Source organism: Amblyomma maculatum, chromosome 6 (genome assembly GCF_055883805.1).
Source record: "Amblyomma maculatum isolate TAMU_Amacu chromosome 6, ASM5588380v1, whole genome shotgun sequence".
Classification (NCBI taxonomy): domain Eukaryota; kingdom Metazoa; phylum Arthropoda; class Arachnida; order Ixodida; family Ixodidae; genus Amblyomma; species Amblyomma maculatum.
In genome coordinates this window covers 173,657,058-173,675,655 of record NC_139349.1, presented here as the reverse complement: position 1 = coordinate 173,675,655, position 18,598 = coordinate 173,657,058, and the positions used below count along the sequence as shown (strand labels likewise).

General features: G+C 47.6%; 1 protein-coding gene across 6 annotated transcripts in view; it reads left to right on the top strand.

Moving 5' to 3' along the window:
* LOC146187427 (protein roadkill-like) overlaps window positions 1-18,598 on the top strand; it is a 180,455-nt gene that overhangs the window by 147,675 nt on the left and 14,182 nt on the right. For all 6 annotated transcript variants that reach the window (XM_084607689.1, XM_084607691.1, XM_084607688.1 and 3 more), the window contains 3 exons: window positions 16,754-16,875; window positions 17,071-17,222; window positions 18,027-18,154. In XM_084607689.1, the coding sequence (XP_084463815.1) occupies window positions 16,754-16,875; window positions 17,071-17,222; window positions 18,027-18,154 (402 nt within the window). The remainder of the gene's footprint in view (window positions 1-16,753; window positions 16,876-17,070; window positions 17,223-18,026; window positions 18,155-18,598) is intronic.

Here is an 18,598-nt window from a genome sequence, read left to right as displayed (position 1 = left end):
CCGGATCAGACGTGACTGTCCTGTGCTCCGCCATGCATCAAGCGTGTATTCCAGCGGTGCCATAGTTGATGTGGGAAGTTTGGGCAACAGCCAACGTTGCTAGAATGCCGCGGCGTATTAGGTGGCCGTCTGAAAGCGAGTTTTTTTTTTTTTTTTTTTTTCTGCGTCTTCGTGTTGTTGTCGTGCGACGTGGCCCCGTAAGCACTTTGGCGTTACCCGATTCAGATATTGACCGCCTTATTGCGCGAAACAAGTTTCCCAGTCTCACTTTGCTGTTTGACCGCTAATCCCATGGTGAGCAGCTATGCGCTGTCTCAGCGGAAAGGTGCGTTCGATTACTTGGTCGCATTACTGCAGGTTCCGTATTGCGCATCCGCTGTTTCCCGTGGGCGTGCCCTGCGTAAGTGGCGGACGAGTTCGCTGCACCTATTCTTCCACCGTGGCGGGGTCTGATTGCCGTGACATCGCGGTTAAATCCCGCTTCACCTTATTTTTCCTTATGCCCAACGGCAAAAAGAAAAAAAGTGGGAAATGTTCGCCCCCCCTACCTGCGATGCAACAGGTTCGCCCCCTCACGGCAAAATCCTACCAACGCCCTTGTCACCTATGTCCGAGAAGGCTGTTTTCTTTCCAATAACCGTTAATGTACGATGCTGATGATGTGGCCGTCCGTTTGAAACGGGTGGGAGTCGAGAAATGAAAACAGCCCTGGCCGAGTTAGTGCTTCTATTGCGCCTTCTACCCTTCTGTCGCCGTCTTTTGGAGGATGCTAACAATAAATACTCATCCAAACTGACTCAACTTATGACGTCAATGGAATCCTCCCGCACTCGACCCGCAAAAATTTCGTCTCATAAAATCTCCCTCTATGTCGATTAGGTACAAAAATGCGGGTCTGAAATAAAGGGCCTCGGAACCCGATCACGCGGGTGTTTCCCGTAGAGCGGAACGAATTGTAATGCAAGAATACAAATTAAATTAAATTAAATTGGTTCACAGGAAGGGAAAGGCGCAGTAGCTGTCACACTTGCTCTGTGGACACCCGAACCGCGCCGTAAGGGAAGGGAGGAAGGTGGGAATGAAAGTGGAAAGAGAGAAAGAGGAGCCGTAGTGGAGGGCTACGGAGTAATTTCGACCACCTGGGGATCTTTAACGTGCGCTGACATCGCACAGCACACGGACGCCACTTCGTTTCGCCTCCATCGAAACGCAGCCGTCGCAGTCCGGTTCGAACCCGGGTACTCCGGCACAGTAGTCGGGCGTCTTACCACTGCACCACCCCGACGGGGCAACAAATTAAGCACATGGATCATTATTTGGAATTAAACTGAACATTAAAAAGACGAAGATCATGGCGTCTTGCCCTATCAAGTCCTGGAGCATCAATGGACAAGAAGTGGAAGCTGTGACAGATTTTCTGTTCTTGGGCGCCAAGATTACCTCGGAAGGAGACTGCAGCCATGAAATTAGGAGACGCCTGCTTCTGGGAAAGAGAGCAATGGTTAGCCTTGACCGCCTAGTAAAGAGCAGAGACATTAGTCTGCCAACCAAGATCCGTATAACCCGTGCTATGGTCTTTCCAGTTGTGATGTATGGATGCGAGAGTTGGACTGTGAAAAAGGCTGACCGCCGAAGAATTGACGCGTTTGAATTGTGGTGCTGGCGAAGACTCTTAAGAGTTCCTTGGACTGCCAGAAGATCAAATCAGTCGATATTGTCGACCATAAACCCTGACTGCTCATTGGAGGGTCAAATTCTAAAGTTAAAGCTCAGCTACTTTGGTCATCTGATGAGAAGAGAGGAGTCGCTGGAGAAAGATTTGATGTTGGGAAAGGTTGAGGGTCGCCGGAGAAGGGGTAGGCAGCGAACGTGATGGTTAGATGGAATTCCCGAGGCATTGCAGATGAAGCTATGTGATGTTAAGAAGATAGTGAGAGACCGGAAAGCGTGGCGTGACATGGTCCATAGGGTCACGAAGAGTCGGACACGACTGAACGCCTGAACTGAACTGACATTATTTGGAAAGTTTCGTGAGAGTTTCCCGAGGTTTAAGGCCGTCTGGGTTTATGCGAAAGCACGATTCAAGCACCGTTAGTGGACGCATGAAAGCATCACTGCTGCCAACGCTCAGATTAATCGAGCATTGTTAATGTTCTGCGAGAGAAGAAAGTAGGGCCGCACTGTTTATCGCTCAGGTTCGACATTTACATCACGGGGCTGAGTCGAAGCTCGAATGTCACTAATGTTCTACCGACAGCCGCCCATTTCGCGTGGCGGCATTTGTCAACGAAAAAGAAAGCAAGGGAACGAAGCCGGGGTGTTCCCCGCGCGAGGGATGTTGACCTGACGGCGTCTTGGCCCCATCGAGGTGTCAGCGCAGTCGAGTGCGGGTCACCTATTCGAGCGCGCACAAAAGGCGGCCCGCCGTGGTCAGGACGTTGCGAGGCCGCCGGGTCACGCGGTCGACCTTTTTCCAGGCTCGTCGCGGGCTCCTCTTGGGAGGAAAGCGGCGCCACTCGCGTTCTTTCTGCAGGCCTTCTCGCCGCGGTGGGGCTCGAGAGGAGGGGCACTTCTTTCATTGTTGCGGCCCGCCCGCTGGCGTCCTCTCGTGTGTATGCACGACTGTTTTGGCTCTCTGCCGTTTTGCCACCACCGTTCGGGTGTTAGAAGTTGGAAGGGGGCGACACCAGTCCGAACCGCACGGCCGGATCCGTTTCGATTAGCAAAAGAAATGGAGGGAAGTTCCAACCCTTCTTCAGCTCAAGAGGGCTCCCGAGACAGCGGTGGTGGAGCTCGTGATGCGGACAGTCATGGGCAGTATCGAAGGTTAGATACATTGGTCGCATCGGTATTAGGTATTGTGCGCGGAAAATGAAGGTATCGCAGTATCGAAAATACATTTTTAAAGTATTGTGTATTTTGAAGATACGAAGGAAAACTTCAAATAATTAAACCGCTGTGAGACTGGGTTGACGGCACTCGCTGAGGCGGTAGTACAGGACCGGAGTACCGTCTGAGTTCCCTACAAATGCCCCTCAGCGTCAACCACATTTCCAGATTCCCTTTCTTTAAAACTGAAGGAGGCAGTGGTAAGTAGATGCTCACGAGGTGCTTTACCTTAGAGCACCGAGTGCGTACCACGAAGCTGCCAAGCCTTTAAAGGCCCACTGTCCACCCTCCGGTCGAAAATATTTTCTTCCCCGTTGACTGCGAGACTTCGCCCCTGGAACGCAAGGCCGCAAAATGTTTTTGAAAAGAGTAACTAATAACGCAGTTACAGCCACCTCAATCACCCGATTCTATCCTGCCTCTCCCCTTCTGTTCCCTCGCAAAGGTTTTTCACTCTCCTGCCCGAGGTCGTCTAGCCTCCGCAATACAAATTCCCCTTCCGCCCTCCGTAACCTGGACACATCATCCCTAGAGGCCATTACGGACCTCTTTAACAAACATTGGCACGAAGGCACCCTGCCTTCTGAGTGGACCCACGCTAAGGTGACCTTCATCCCCAAGCCCGGCAAACCCATAGACATTCAAAATCTCCGTCCTATTTCCCTCACCTCTTGTCTCGGTAAGCTCTTTGAGCACGTCGTTCTAGACCGCTTACAGAGCTTCCTCGAGGACAACCATCTCTTCCCCGATTCGATGTTCGGCTTTCGCCCATCCCTCTCTACACAGGATGTCATGCTCCAGCTCTCCGAAGAGGTCCTTCACCCTCTTCACGCCAAGCGCACTCGCGCGATCATGGCACTGGACTTGACAAAAGCATTTGATAATGTCTTCCATACTGCCATCCTAGACGCCCTTTCTACCCTTAACGTGGGCTCCCGAATCCATAGTTACATCAAGGCTTTTCTTGCCCATCGCACGGCTGAGATCTCATTCGGCGCCCTCTCCTCTCCTACTTTCCCTCTTGGAAATCGAGGTACCCCCCAGGGTTCTGTTCTCTCTCCCCTTCTCTTCAACATCACCCTTTTTCCGATGGCACGTGCTCTAGCTAGCATTCCTAACCTCTCCCATGCTTTCTACGCTGATGATATCACCCTCTGGGTGACTACCGGCAATCTTGGTGAGATGGAAGCCGCTCTCCAGGCAGGCGCTAAAACGGTCGCCGATTATGCTCGCACGGTCGGGCTAGCTTGTTCCCCGTCCAAGTCGGAGCTCCTGCTCCTCCTGGCTCGAGGCATAGCTCCAACCTCATCTCCTAACCTTAACGTCACTATCGACGGACATCCCATCCCTTCTGTCTCTTGCATCCGTATTCTCGGTCTCTTTCTGCAATCCAATGGCAAACACACTACTGTCCTTTCCCGCCTTACTACCACCGTCCAGCAGACGGTACGGCTGATCCGACGGGTTGCTAACCGACACTACGGCATGCGCGAGCACGACCTCCGTCGTCTTGTTCAGGCCTTTGTGCTAAGCCGCCTCGTCTACTCCCTCCCCTACCTCTTTCTGTCTCGTACCGAGGAAGACAAGGTCAACTGTCTCATCCGCCAAACTTATAAGTCGGCTCTCGGGCTTCCCACTTCCACCCCCACTTCTCGTCTACTGGCGATGGGCGTCCACAATACTCTTTCAGAACTTGTGGATGCCCATCGCGTGGCACAACTCGATCGTTTATCTCGCACCACCCCTGGTAGAGCCCTTCTTACTTCCCTTCGCTTGACCCCTGTCTCCCCTATCTCTGTCACCCATCCCTTGCCCAGCTCCCTCTTCTCCATGCTCACTGTCAAGCCCCTTCCCAAGAACATGCACCCTGAGCATCATGCCGCTCGCCGATCTGCCCGCGCCTCCACCCTCTGGTGCCAGTACGGTACACGGTCTGACGCCGTGTATGTTGATGCGGCACCCTACCTCTCGCATCCCGCCTATGCCCTGGCCACTGTCTCTAATACACGAGCCCCCCTCTCCGTCGCCACTATCCATGCTCTCACTTCCACTGCCGCAGAGGAAGCAGCCATCGCCCTCGCCATTGCCAGCACACCAGCCATTTTCATATTTAGCGACTCTAAGACCGCAGTCCGCAACTTTGCAAAGGGTAGAATCTCTTCCTCTGCGCTCAATATCCTTAAGCACTCCTCCCCCCCTTCCCGATCTATCCAACTATTTTGGGTTCCGGCTCACGCGGGGCACCCTGGAAATGAGGCGGCAAATTCTATCGCTTGCGAAATGACCGACCGAGCTGGCCCCCTCCACCCCGGGATGGACACGCGTGACTCCCTCCTCACCTTCCATGACATCACCCTCCACTACCGCAACTCCCGATTATCCCTCCCTCCCCCTCACAAGTCCCTATCTAAAATCGAACAGAATACGTGGCGCCATTTACAGGCCCACACTTTCCTCTCCCCTGCACGCCTTGCCCTTATTCACCCTGGTGCCTTCTCGCCCCAATGCACGCTTTGCAGCTCTCCCCGAGCAGACTATGCTCATATTCTTTACTCTTGTCCGGCGCACTTTCCCCCCGTCTCCTGGCAAATAAACAGCCCGCAGCTGTGGGAGGCTGCTTTGGCCAGCTCGGAGCCGCATATTCAACAGCGGCTTACGACCTGGGCAGCGGAAGTCGCCGCCAGGCGTGACCTGGAGGCCACGACCAGCAGCCGGAAGGCCACCCACGGAACGGCGGCAACATAATTTTACTTTTTTTTTTAATTTTTTGGCCTTCAATGAATAAAGTTTGTACCACCACCATCCTCCGCGTTTGGCGGGAGGTGGGGCGTGGCTCTCCGCGAGCGCGAAAAAAAAAAAAAAAAAAAAAACGGTCGAGGGAGCGCGCGCCGCTGGATTCAGTCTGGCCGTGGCGAGGGAAAAGCGCGCAGCGAGCGGTAGACACCCATCCTTCTCCCGTCAGTCAGCGAGACGGACCAATGGACGTCGTTCCCGATACGTACGTCGTTATCGGGGCCCGTCGGGCCAGCGCAGGGAGCGGTGAAGCTGGCTTCTCAAAGGAGAGCATGAGTGAGCTTTGAATTGTATTTTCGATGCTTTGCGGCGCGCGTGTCGCTGTAGAATTTTGCACAGACTATCTCCGGTACCTGATCGAAACACTGGGCTCCTTTTCTTCAAAGGGCCTTCCCTGGACAGTGGCCCTTTAATAGACACACAGGCAGATATGAAGAAAACGGAAACGCGCAGTAGGGATCACTGCTGTACCAGCTCTTCCTACCCTTTGCCATCCGGCCCCCGTCTCTGCGGCATTTGATTGTCGGACGCAGTAACTTATGCACAACCCAAAACCCCTGGGCTCCGCGTGCCGGCTCTGCTAGGCGGCAAGAACACAAGCTTCTAAGGCCTCAGTCCGCCACGATGCAGTTGGCTAACCGCGTTCTTCTAGTTACGGCGTTCCATCCTTTGTAACTCCAAAGAAAACAGGCTTCCACTAGACTTTTTTTTTTTTTTTTTATCCGGGAAAAGATATTACACGCAAAATTTTATGAAATGTGCGACATGAAAGCTATGAAAATTTTCCAAACAAATTATGCGTTTTCAAACATTTTTTTTTTTTTTTTGCGAAAAACATTTGAGCAAACCTTGAATAAAACTTGTAAAGATATCTCTAGCTTAAAGAAACAAACAATATTTTCAAATATGCGAATTGACACCATATTAGCCACTTTCTCCTAAAAAAAGATACTTCTATCTTTTATCAACAAACCAGCCGTAGTTCTCCAGCGATGCTAGTGAACCTCGAGTTTCCTAACTACCTCCAGGACGATTGAGTCGATGGTTCACTCTTACACGCTGATAAAAGGTATCTTCATCTAACATAACACTACGGTATGCTCGTGTGTAGAGGCTTTTCTCATTTGCGTCGCTTTTAGCATGCCCACGTCTCGCTCTTATCAGACTGAATAACGGTTAGCCATTTTATTTTTCTTCTTTTCCTTCTAGCTTCTTGTTTTCTTTCTAGCTTTTAACAATATTCAGAGCTTCAAGCTTACTATCGCACTAATGGTAATATAACTGCTCAGTTCTCCAAACGCACGCAAGTCGCACCTTTGTATTTGTGCGTATAGCCAAGTTCTCACAGGTCGGTTCGCATGAAGAGCATTAGTATTGTCACAAGCTGCCTCACCTATTATACAGCGGAAGATGCGGGAGCTTATGGCTGGAATATAGAGCGAAATTCACGGGACTCCGTCGCTCCTCTGGACAAGATTCGACAAGCCGATGGGGCAGTGACCGCCTGTCCTTGACGCGGTCAAGGACAGGCGGTCAGGGATCCTTGAAGAAAGACGTGAGAATTTCATTCGCCACGGACTGTTGTTCAATCGAACATTATTTTCGCTTTGTTAACTTTTGACCTGACTTAGTAGTATTTTACGCTGTGTTCTTATGTAACTTTTGCTCATACTTATAATATCTGAAATACCTGCTTTATTATCTTTATAGTCTTCATATTTTTATCACAGTGTTTTGTTCATTGTCGGGTTATTTTTTTTTTTCTCTTATCATTTATTTCTTCGTCTTTATCAATATCTTGTCGTGGCGTTCATTGTACTCTATTATTATCAGTGTAATTTTGGTCTGCTATTTATAAACCTTTAATTGTTTGTAAAAGAAAGTGACCTATTTGTACTTATTCCTCAATCACACACCGACACACGTGCTTCACGGGTTGACCGGCCTAACTTTTAAATGTGTTCACAACCCTCGTAGAGGACGACGGGTAACCGTAAAGGGGATCCCGCACCTCTTTTGACCGTAAAGGCGGGGGTTTGTGACAAGTATAAAGAAATATTTCGCTAGTCTGCATGTGGAAGCAATTGCTTAACTGTAACCATGACTTCAGTTCAATGTGAAGTTCTGACAAGGGCAGCTGCCCAAGCAATAACTCCGTGCTGGCGTATTCGTTAAGGCCTTTCAGAAGAACTGCGCTATAGGAATGCTCTCAAAATTCTAGAAAGCACGGTAAAATTTCCTAATGCAGCTAATCGTATTACCACCTTCATTATGTTAGGATCTCAGTGATGTATCGAAGTATCGACGATATAGTACGGAGTATCTGTATCGAAACTCAATTTCGGTCCGGTATCTTGTATCGGCACCGGAAATATAATTTTTCGGGGTATCGAGTATCGGTATCGAAGATACTTTTTCGAAGTATCTTGCCCAGCCCTGGATGCGGACCCTATTGTCGCGTGGGCCCGCCCGTCACCTTCCCGATGGACGGCAGCGCGCGTCTTTGGCGGAAAGCTTCGAAAGAAATTGGAGCCGGAGTGCATGTTCCGTGTCTGAGGCTCGCGCGTCATTCTGACAGCAAGTGACATTGCTTGGGCAGTACATGAGCACCGATCGAGCACCGGTGGCAGAGAAACTCGCCTGGCCATTCGTCACCGGGCGCATGCAGGCAGCCTTCGAAAGGAGTGGCATGCTTTGTAGAGCGCTCTTGATAGCGGCACTTGCGGTCCGAACCCAGGCGTGCGATGAAAGCATCGTGGTCGCCACAGCTGTCGCGCGTGCACGACCGTTGTTGGCTGGCTGCGCCCCTCGGCCTTTCTCACACACGCCACGGCCCGCGATCCGACCTTGCGGGTGGGCCCCCGTGGACCATTGGGGACTCCCGAAATAGGTCAGCCGAAGAGCAAAAGCCCACTGCGCGCTTCCTTTCTCGCATCTCTCCGACCATCGTGGCAGTCTCGTTTTCTTCTACCGTTTTTTTTTTTTCTTTATCCTTCCTGCCTTTCTCCAGTCTACGATGAGCCGCGTCGGTCATCGCGCTGTGCCGCCTTGCGGGCTGGCCTGGGATCCGTCGAGCTGCGCCTTGCGGCGTGGCCCACGTGTTATTGTTTCCGCTATGGACCTACTTTTTTTTTTTTTTTTTTCAGTCTTTCTCTCTCTCTCGGCGTTCGCTTGAAACGCCGAGGTCGCAACTCGAGGTCGCAACTCGACGTGAGCGCAAGTTCGCATCCGATCGATGCAGAGTCGTGCAGCTTTTTATGGGCAGTATTTGGCGGCAGGGCTGTTAGCACTGTTAGAGAATGGAATGAACATACACAGCATCGCTGTTCGACGCTGTTCTAGCTGGCGTCGTAGCTTGGCAATAACTTTCGAGCAGGGCAAGTAAGGTGAGGCGGAAACCCGCCGCCGAATCGATCGACCGTTGGTTGTTACCTCTCTCCCCTCACATCTAAGCGCTGTCGATATTCCGCTTTGTCGTACTCCCTGAAACTTGCGCCCGCGGAACCGCTTGGAGCAGCATGTACATGGGCCCATCGCGGTTCCCTGCGCTGTCAAATGGCTCCGGCCCATCGGAGGAGGCCGGAGTCGGGGCTCCCGGCGAAGGAGGAGGATGAAGAACAGCGACGGCAAGGTCGTGATCCCCAGGGGCATAAATTCTCACGCGACAGCAGCCCTGGCTCCCGGGATGGAGGGAAATCCCCGGGCGGCGTAGGCCCTAACCGACGAGATGGCACCCTGCGTCTCAAAAGGAGGGGACTGAAGGCAGTGTTGCCCCCCCTCCCCCCTGTCTCCGCCCTTTTCCACGCATCAGCTGTGCCTCATCCAAGGGCACGCCTGGATGGCGCTGCCTTTTCGTTTTTGCCCATGTGTGTCTGTGCGCTCCGGCGGCAGGGGGGAGGGGCCTTGGTTACCAGGAGGTGAAGACACAGGGTGGGAGTGGGGCGCTTACTCTTTCATCTTGCACTTTTTCTCCCCTGGGGAATGACCGTTCAAGGACATTAGCAGGGGGGGATCAGTAGTGAACAAAGGCAGCCCAGTATCCACCACAATTGGTGGGCTGTGTCTACAGGTCCTTGAGCTCTCCTGCTGGTTGGGCCTCTTTGTCATCCCAAGGCCTACACTGTGAGGGGTATCAGAAGGACACCAAGATCAGGGGTCTGGAATGGTTGATGATCCTGCCAGGGGCAGTGCCTGGCTATTTGCAGTGGGGGGTTGATGCAGTTTTGGTATAGTGCTACAGAAATGTGGCAGGAACAAAATGCAAAAGCCAGGTGCCTCTATGCCTATACCAGCAAAGGTAGTAAATAGGAGCTGCACTGAAAGCTAATCTCCTCCTCATCTCGAGGAAGTGCAGGACTACTACAGTAGCTCCCGGCATACTTTTATTTCCTCTTTTAGGCAGATCTAGCGGAAAATATTTTTGCCCCTGACAGGTGGTAGCATAGTTGCATTGAGCAGAGTAGTGGAGTTCTGGCTCAGAGTGGGCACACAGGGAATTGAAATGTGGGCAGGCACTACGAAAGTGCAGCTGAGCTATGAGGGGGAGAAGAATAAAATCATTGCGAGAGCAGAAAATGAAATTCTGTGGCCACTTTGGCACATCCATTGTGTGCAACACTCATTCCCTTTTGCTGGTAAGGGTGGTGTTCGGCTCAAGGCATAATTAAGCCTTGCATCTAGGTGCACAGTCTCTCTAATATGCTCTGTAAAATAGAGAAATGCACTGCAGCAGAGATTTGTGTTCTTGCGGTTGTGACTGCATTTTGATAGAGATGAAATACAAAAAAGGCATCACACTGCACATTAAAGAATCGCAGCTAGTCATATCTGACCTATGATCTTAATCTAGGATTCTCCACTACAATGACTGCCCATCTTCTCGTTCTTACAGTATCCATTCCTTCCCTCAGTGTGGAGCTTAGACGTCCTTTGGTTAAAATGGATTCTGAGCCTTCTTTCCTTCTTTTTCACTGTATATTATCACTGTTTTTTTTTTTTTTGTCAGCATTGTGTTTACTCAGTGTTGAAAAGAAGATTCATACTACAATAAACTTGAGCATCAGGACAAATGCCTGCTAGAGACAGTAGTACAGAAATAAGTCTGTGGCTTTGATGAGAAAATCAAAGAAATCGTCTATACTAACTTGGTTAATCATCAAGCAAATGTACTGAAACAGTTAAAAGAACAGATCGTTCCTGATAATTTGTCAGTAGAGACTGCCTACCAGTTTAATCAGTTCTTCACAACCTACTGTCAGAACAGAGCGCAGCCTACTTCCTTAGCATCAGTGACATCATGCATTTCTCGAGCTGTTAATGAATTCAAGTTCTCGAACATTACCAGTGAAGAAGTTAAATTTATTGTTGCAAACATGGCCACGAATAAAGTGGCTGGACCAGATGGCATACACAGGCCAAGATAATCAAGGACAACATTGATTTGTTCTGTGTCCCATTATGCAGAATATTCAATCATGTGATAGACTCTAGTCCCGACACTTTAAAAGCTTTGAAAGTTGTTCCGATACACAAATGGGGTGACCCTAACAACCCATCTAGCTACAGGCCAATATTTTAACTGAGTATCATCAATACAGTTTTCGAAAAAATAATTGCCTCCCAACTGAAAACTTTTTTTGATACTAATCATATAATTTGTTCTCAGCAGCATGGATTTGTCTCTAGCAGGTCCACGTCCACGGCTGTTTTTACACTATCACAACTTCTTTTATCTGCTCTTCATAACCGTAACATAGCTGTAAGCATGTTTATAGACATAAAGAAAGCTTTCGACACTGTTTCACCCTCTATTCTTCTAATGAAACTGGAAACATATGGTTTACGTACCAGGGCACCTGAATTCTTTAAAAGCTACCTATCCTCACAACAGCAGCAAGTCTTCTTCAAGCATTTCTAGTCTGCAGACCAAGACATAACATATGGTCTACCCCAAGGCTCAGTTCTGGGACTTCTTTTGTTTTCCCTCTTCATTAATGACCACCCAAATGCATTAGTGTTTTCAAACTTTGATGTACGCAGATGATACTGCACTTGTCATTACTGGTAACTTGCTTCAGTCAATGCAGAATGCTATAAACAGAACTCCTATGTATCTCCACTTGGTTTCATAACAACCATCTAGCTTTAAACACTGTTCAAACACTTTTTTTTCAAAACAAAAGTTTTGATTCAACTGTTTTTTCTATTAAACATATTATTGAAATTGTGTTTTTCTTCAAATATTTAGGGGTTATGTGTGATTGCCACTTGTCTTGGAAGGAACAGGTGAACAGTGTGTGTAAAAAGGTTGCATATGGCTGTTTTACTTAGGCACGGCGGCACTTTCCACGCACTATTCTTAGAGCACTGTACTTTTCATTATGTCGCAGTCATCTCACTTATTGCAGTGAATCATGCGAAACCACATAAAAAATGTATTTATCACCATTATTGAGACTGCAAAACGTGCATTGAAAACCATGTGATTACCTACTTCAGATAGTTCCAACAATAACATTTTTGATGCACTACAAATTATGTCATTCACAACCTTGCTCAATTACAAAATATCTCTTATTGTTAATCATATTATAAATACCAACTACTCCTTACCTCTTGGTATATTCAGTATTCCTGTCCTCAGCACTAGGCAAACCAGCAATGGCAATTTTAATCTTCCTGTTTGTCACAATGGGTATGGAGAAAGACGAATAGAACTTACAAGAGTGAAAATTTGGAACTCTTTGCCAATTGAAATAAAACAAGCTAGGAATTTCAAACTGGCATGCAAGAGACATTTTCTCGGAATTGAAGTAAGGCTACAAATTTAGTTTGTAACGGCTGACTTACATGCTACATTTTATTGGACCGCTGACCAGCCTCATTGGCTATCGATCCAAATATCTCTGTGTAAATTTTCTTCGTATCATTGAATAAAAAACGTCTTGATTTGATAAAGACAGGGTTTTGCAATGTTTCGAGTACCATTGTCTTTAAGTCTGTTGGTTTTTTGCGTAAAATTCGTATTCTTGCACCAGCTGTCGTGACGTAAGTTTCTATCTTTATCTGGAGCTATCGGATTATTCGTTATAGCTGTATAGAGCTTTGATAAAGCGTTATACTTTGCAGTTATTTGTTTTCTTGTGTTGAGATGGAACCATGCCCATCCTTGGAGAGTTCTGTTAATAACATTTGGTGCACCTTACTTGAAAACCCATGTCGAAGCTGCTTGCTGCACCTGTGGTGCAAGGAGAAATGTGTACTTTTGTACCCTTACACAGAATGTCCTGGGAGGCAGATGTTTTTAAATGCAGCAGGGGTAGTAGCCTGCAGTGCAGCTTCCTGTTTTCTTACTGCACCCCATTTTATGGCCTGCAGCTATGCCAAGCAGGAGGGTCTGGTCATTTGCAAGCTATAGGTGCCTGGCAAGGAAACCAAACTACTGCCTTTCCACAGGCATCTGTGCGATGCTGCATTATAACAAGAGTGTGGTTGTTTCATCATGTAGGAAACTATTGCCAAGGTTCTTTTCCAGACGGTTTCTTTGGGACATCTTTGCAACGCAGCTGCTAAGCATAAAATTTCCTTGCAAGATATGTCAAGCACAGTTTGCTTAGGATAGAGATGGGAGCGTCATCCATTGGAAAGGTTCTGCTTTGTTGGCAGCCAGTCAACTCTTGCACAGGTGTATGGGCTGGATTGCACGTAATAATTTTTTTAGATATGGTTTTAATAAATCATATCTAATTTAGCTATATAATTTCATCAGCAACACATTACACAGCCAGTGCCAAGAAGTTCCAAAGCAGACGGCAAGGTTTGCGCCTCCATTTACACGCTGCCGCATTGTCGTCTGTTTTTGCGCCATGTTAAGAGAATGGAGGAAAGCAGAGACATGTGAATTCACTATTAGAAATAAGTGTACTTTCTTTGCAAGAAATAGAAATGTTTTCTCAAGAGCATAAAAAAAAAACATTGCTAGAAACGCAGAAGACGAGCATTTCAAAGTAGACGGGAATCTTAGCGCCTCCGTTGTATGTGCCGCTTTATCGTCTGCATTTGCTCGATGGTGTAGAGCTGGACAGTGGTGGTGCATACTCGTATACTATAAGCAGGTGGTAGTCTGCATGTTTAATTCATTTCGCATGAATTTTACGCCAGAAACGCATGAAACGCACCTTGAAAACCATGGGATTACCTACTTCCGATAGTTCTAACAATAACATTTTTGACGCCCTACAAATTGTCATTCACAACCTTGCGCAACTACAAAATATCTTATTGTTAATAATATTATAAATACTAACTACCCCTTACCTCTTGGTATATTCAGTATTCCCATCTGCATCACTAGCCAAGCTAGCAATGGCAATTTTAATCTTCCCGTTTGTAACAATGGATACGGAGAAGGACGAATAGAACTTGCAAGAGTGAAAATTTGGAACGCGCATTATTTTCTTCCATGGAAGCTGATGAGCAGTGCTCTGACATCCTAATCAGACACCGAAAACGGGGACCGCCGTTCAAGCCTCCAGGTACACCAAGAAGAAAGAACAGCAAAGTCTCCGAGCATGACAGGGACAGAATTCTCGAAGTGTCGAGGCGTGGAGGAGATGTGCAAAAAATGGCAGACATACTGGGCATCAATTTAAAGACAGCGAGATCCATTGCAGCGAGCGATAGAGAAGCGCTGAAGGAAGGCAGAACATCGAAGAAATTCGGAAATGAAAATATTGTCGATAAGAACCCTGCTTTCACGCTAAAGCAAATAAAGCAAGCAGTGGAAGAAGAATTGCCGGGAATAGCCATCAGCACAAATAGCATTGATCGTCTACTGTATTCGCACGGATACTCCATGAATTTGGCGACTCAGAGGCCGATTGACCGCAACAGAGACAACATGAAATGCAGCCACAAAACATATGCGCAATGGCTGCGGTGTGAAGGACCTCGCTTGGGCATGCAGATTTTACGTTGATGAGACTAACTATAACGTATGGTGTTCAAGGAGCTTCGGCCATGCAGTTAAGGGACAGCCTGCGGCGCAGACGACAAACTGGCACCAAAGGGGCAAACCTTAGCATTATCGCCTGCATGCCAGCAAATGGTGTCATACATTGGACAGCCGTCGACAAGGCTCGCTGGGTCATGTTCAATGAATGTTTGAGCGACATATCAGCCCGTGTCGAAAGTGAAGAACCTGGTTCTGAAGCTATTTTTATTTTTGACAACGCTCCAGCTCACAGTTGTGCGAAACAGGCAAGGCTGGCCAGTCAGATGCACTCGATCATGCGGCTGCCTCCTTACAGCCCGTTTCTTAACCCTATAGAGGAAGTGTTTTCGAAGTGCAAGTCGGGGAAGTCAAAGCTTTCTTCAGCGAGCGGAGGGACCTGGTGCTCATCACTCCACCCGGAATGACTAAAAAGGACCATCGGCACAGTTAGTTGCTTGATGCTGCCCGACACTCTATGCTGCAAATACAAAGGGTAGTGTGTACTGCTTTCGACCGCCATAACTTTTCTTTTATACGGGCAGCTTTGCATGAAGACGATATGTAAAAAGTGCTGAGATAGACTTTGAGCTGCCTAATGTTTCCCAGAAAATAAAATTGCATTTCAAAAGTCTGCTGCTTCTGTGCTTGTGCGTGCCTATAGTTTGTTAGCAACTTAAGCCACTAGATTGCCGCTCAGGCAAATTAAGTACTGCTGCTAAGGTCACCATAGTGAGAGGCCAACAGCTATTCCTGGCCTGGGTTGTAAGCTCCGCTGTACATAGTTTCACTCACGTTACCGTGTTGCTATCAGAATAAACGCAGGGGTGCACGCTCTCTCTTTCCGTGGTAGTGGCAGTGTAAAGTTGAAAAAGTGGATAAAATGAGGTAATGTTTCTCTGACTCAAGTCTTCACGCCTGGACCAACTCTGCTTTACACTAATCCTTCTTTTCTGCTAGTGGTGTTAAATCATGATTAGAAACGCAAATACATAACAGCCGGCTGTTATGTGAAGGCCGCACTTGCCATCATCATGCAAATTGCAAGGGTGAAGGAACGGGCTAGTCAGCGCTGTGTTGTTGTTCCCTTTCTGTGTCTGTGTTTTGAAATGCGCTGTTTTGCTTTCCAAGATCATGCAAATTCAGTGCATATGACAACCCATAACAAGCAGTGCTTAAAGCCAATTAGAAGATGACAGTCATATTTGTTCACTTGTCATGCGTCTAAGCTAAAAGCTGCAAGAGGCATTTTTCCAGCTGCGCATGGTTCTTGGTTGTTGCAAGATTTAAGAACAAATCGAAATAGTGCATGCAGATATGATGCTTACTCGTCGCATGGTCTGCAAACATAGCAATTTCGATTTATTTCTGGAATTCATGTTTCGTGCTTGGGAGCCCTCTATCGCATTCATTTTCCACATATGGATTAAATTGGTTAGCACCCGGATTAAATCCACTGGTGCTTGTATTTATTGCGTTGGCACTTGGTAAATTGGTTGGTGCTGACATTATTCGAGTTGGTGGTTGGATTAAATATGCTGGTCTCTATGATTAAATGCTTGGCACTCGAATTAAATTACACGGCACTTCAGTCGGCGCTCAGATTTCCGCTAGCGCTAGGATTAAATTCAGAGGGAAAACCTATAGTGCCAATAGCTTTACCCTTCCAGCCCCTAGAGTGTGCCAGTCAATTTTCAGAGTTGCGTTAGCTGATTTGCTTTTTTAAAACTGGCAGCAGGACAGGTGAGGCACGTCAGCAGTCGAGTTTGGTGTCTCAGTTCAAAGCTTTGCGAAAGGCAGACTTGGCTGTAAGTCAGATACATAGTGTTTGTTAGGAAGTAGGAAATGTATGAAGCAGATCGTGTTCATTAAACGCCGGCAAAAATATTTTTCTCGTACTCAAGAGGTACGAGAAAGAGAAAGAATGGCTGGTGCTTATGCCATGCTGCTGCATTGAAGTGTGCAAGGGCTTCTTAAATGCAAGGCAGGTGCCTGGCTGAGGGCGAAAGCCAGCATGACTAAAATAATTCACCATAGTCTGTGCTAAGCTGCCTTCAATGCCTTGTTTGTTTCCTTCTACAGGTGAAAGTCATCAAGTTTTCCTACATGTGGACCATCAACAACTTCAGCTTCTGCCGGGAAGAGATGGGGGAGGTGCTCAAAAGCTCGACATTTTCTGCGGGGGCCAACGATAAGCTCAAGTGGTAAGCGGCAGGCTTTATTGTACAAGCTTGAGAACGACATAGCATGGAAGGGTCGGAAGATTAGTTGTTGATTGTGTTGAGACTCTTGCTTAACCCTGACTTGCAGGTTGTTTCGTTAATGGAGTTCAGTACTTATAAGTTTGTGCTGTGAATGTAGGGATGGGCAGCAGGCAGCTGAGCTGTGTCCCTTCCCAGGTGCCTACGAGTCAACCCCAAGGGCCTGGACGAGGAGAGCAAGGACTACCTGTCCTTGTACCTGCTGCTGGTGTCCTGCAACAAGAGTGAGGTCCGTGCCAAGTTCAAGTTTTCCATCCTCAACGCCAAGCGGGAAGAGACCAAGGCCATGGGTGCGTGCCTTCCTTCTTTCCTTTCTGCCTGCCTGTAGTTAACTGTTTGTGACAGCTAAAGCCAACATTTACTATTCTCATACCTCATTTAATTAATGCATGCTTAAGTTTCGGTGCTGCTAATGCAACATACTAGGTAGTGCTTACTGCTGGCACGCATCGTACATGGTACGGAAGGCATAAGCTTTGGAATAGTGTGATTGTCAGCATTGTGGGGTGACAACTGTAGCGGGATGTGCTCGTGCAAACATGACCGACACACTACGCCACTCAGCGGGCAAATGATCCGCAGACTCTATTGAACGCAAGAGTGTATAGCCAGGCAAGCAGTGATGCCACCTAGCGGAACATGCACAAACTACATTTTTTTTTTTTATTATTGTTATTCGGTCACTCTAATGTCGGTGCAAAAATTGTGAATTTGTATTCTTGTGCCGCATATAATCTTTAGATGTTAAGAAGCTTACGCTGCCCGTGCTAGCCATTTTTTCAGTCTCCCTCTCTCTCCCTCTCTAAATTTGTGTTCTTGTGCCGCATATAATCTGTGGATGTCAAGAAGCTTACGCTGCCTGTGCTAACCCTGTTTTTCCAGTCTGTCTCTCTCTCTTTTTTTTTTCCTGCGCATCCATTCAAAGTTGGTCGGTTTACAGTTTCGCGGGAGGAATTGCAAAATGCTTCTCATCACTGTTTTTGGGCTTGGGCACCAGCAAAATATATTCCGTGAGCTTGGCATCTCTTAGCAGCAAAATACTCCGTAAAACGTTTTGATGCAACACAATTTTGCTTTTGCCTTTCTCTTTGTAGAGAGTCAAAGGGCGTACCGCTTTGTTCAAGGCAAGGATTGGGGCTTCAAGAAGTTCATTCGAAGAGACTTCTTGCTCGACGAGGCCAACGGACTCCTCCCTGACGACAAGCTCACACTCTACTGTGAAGTGAGTGGACAAAGCTTTTTCACTTATCAGCAGGTGCTTTTTTTTCTTAGCTGGGTAGCCACCTATAAACTTCTTTTTTCTCCTGTCTGCAATAGGTAATCGCGAACTACCCCACTTCAGGGAGTGGCCTTACAAGTTTTGTGGCACTGTTCAATATAGCATCTTTGATAACGCTGTAACTACACCACTACGCGTGGAGCTCCACTTTGTTGCATTGTACTGTTGGTGCCCCTGCACATTGAGACAATTTCCTAGATGCAAGTTTTCATGGTTTTTGAGGACGATTTCTTGGCAGTTAAGTTGCAATCTATGCTTTTCAAGAAAACGCTATTTTCACAGTGACACCAGCAACATACGACACCAAAGCTGTTGAAAATATTGACAAGAAAGAAGAGTTAATCTTGGTGCATCCTTCTTCCTTCATATTATACCTTTAAAAAGAAA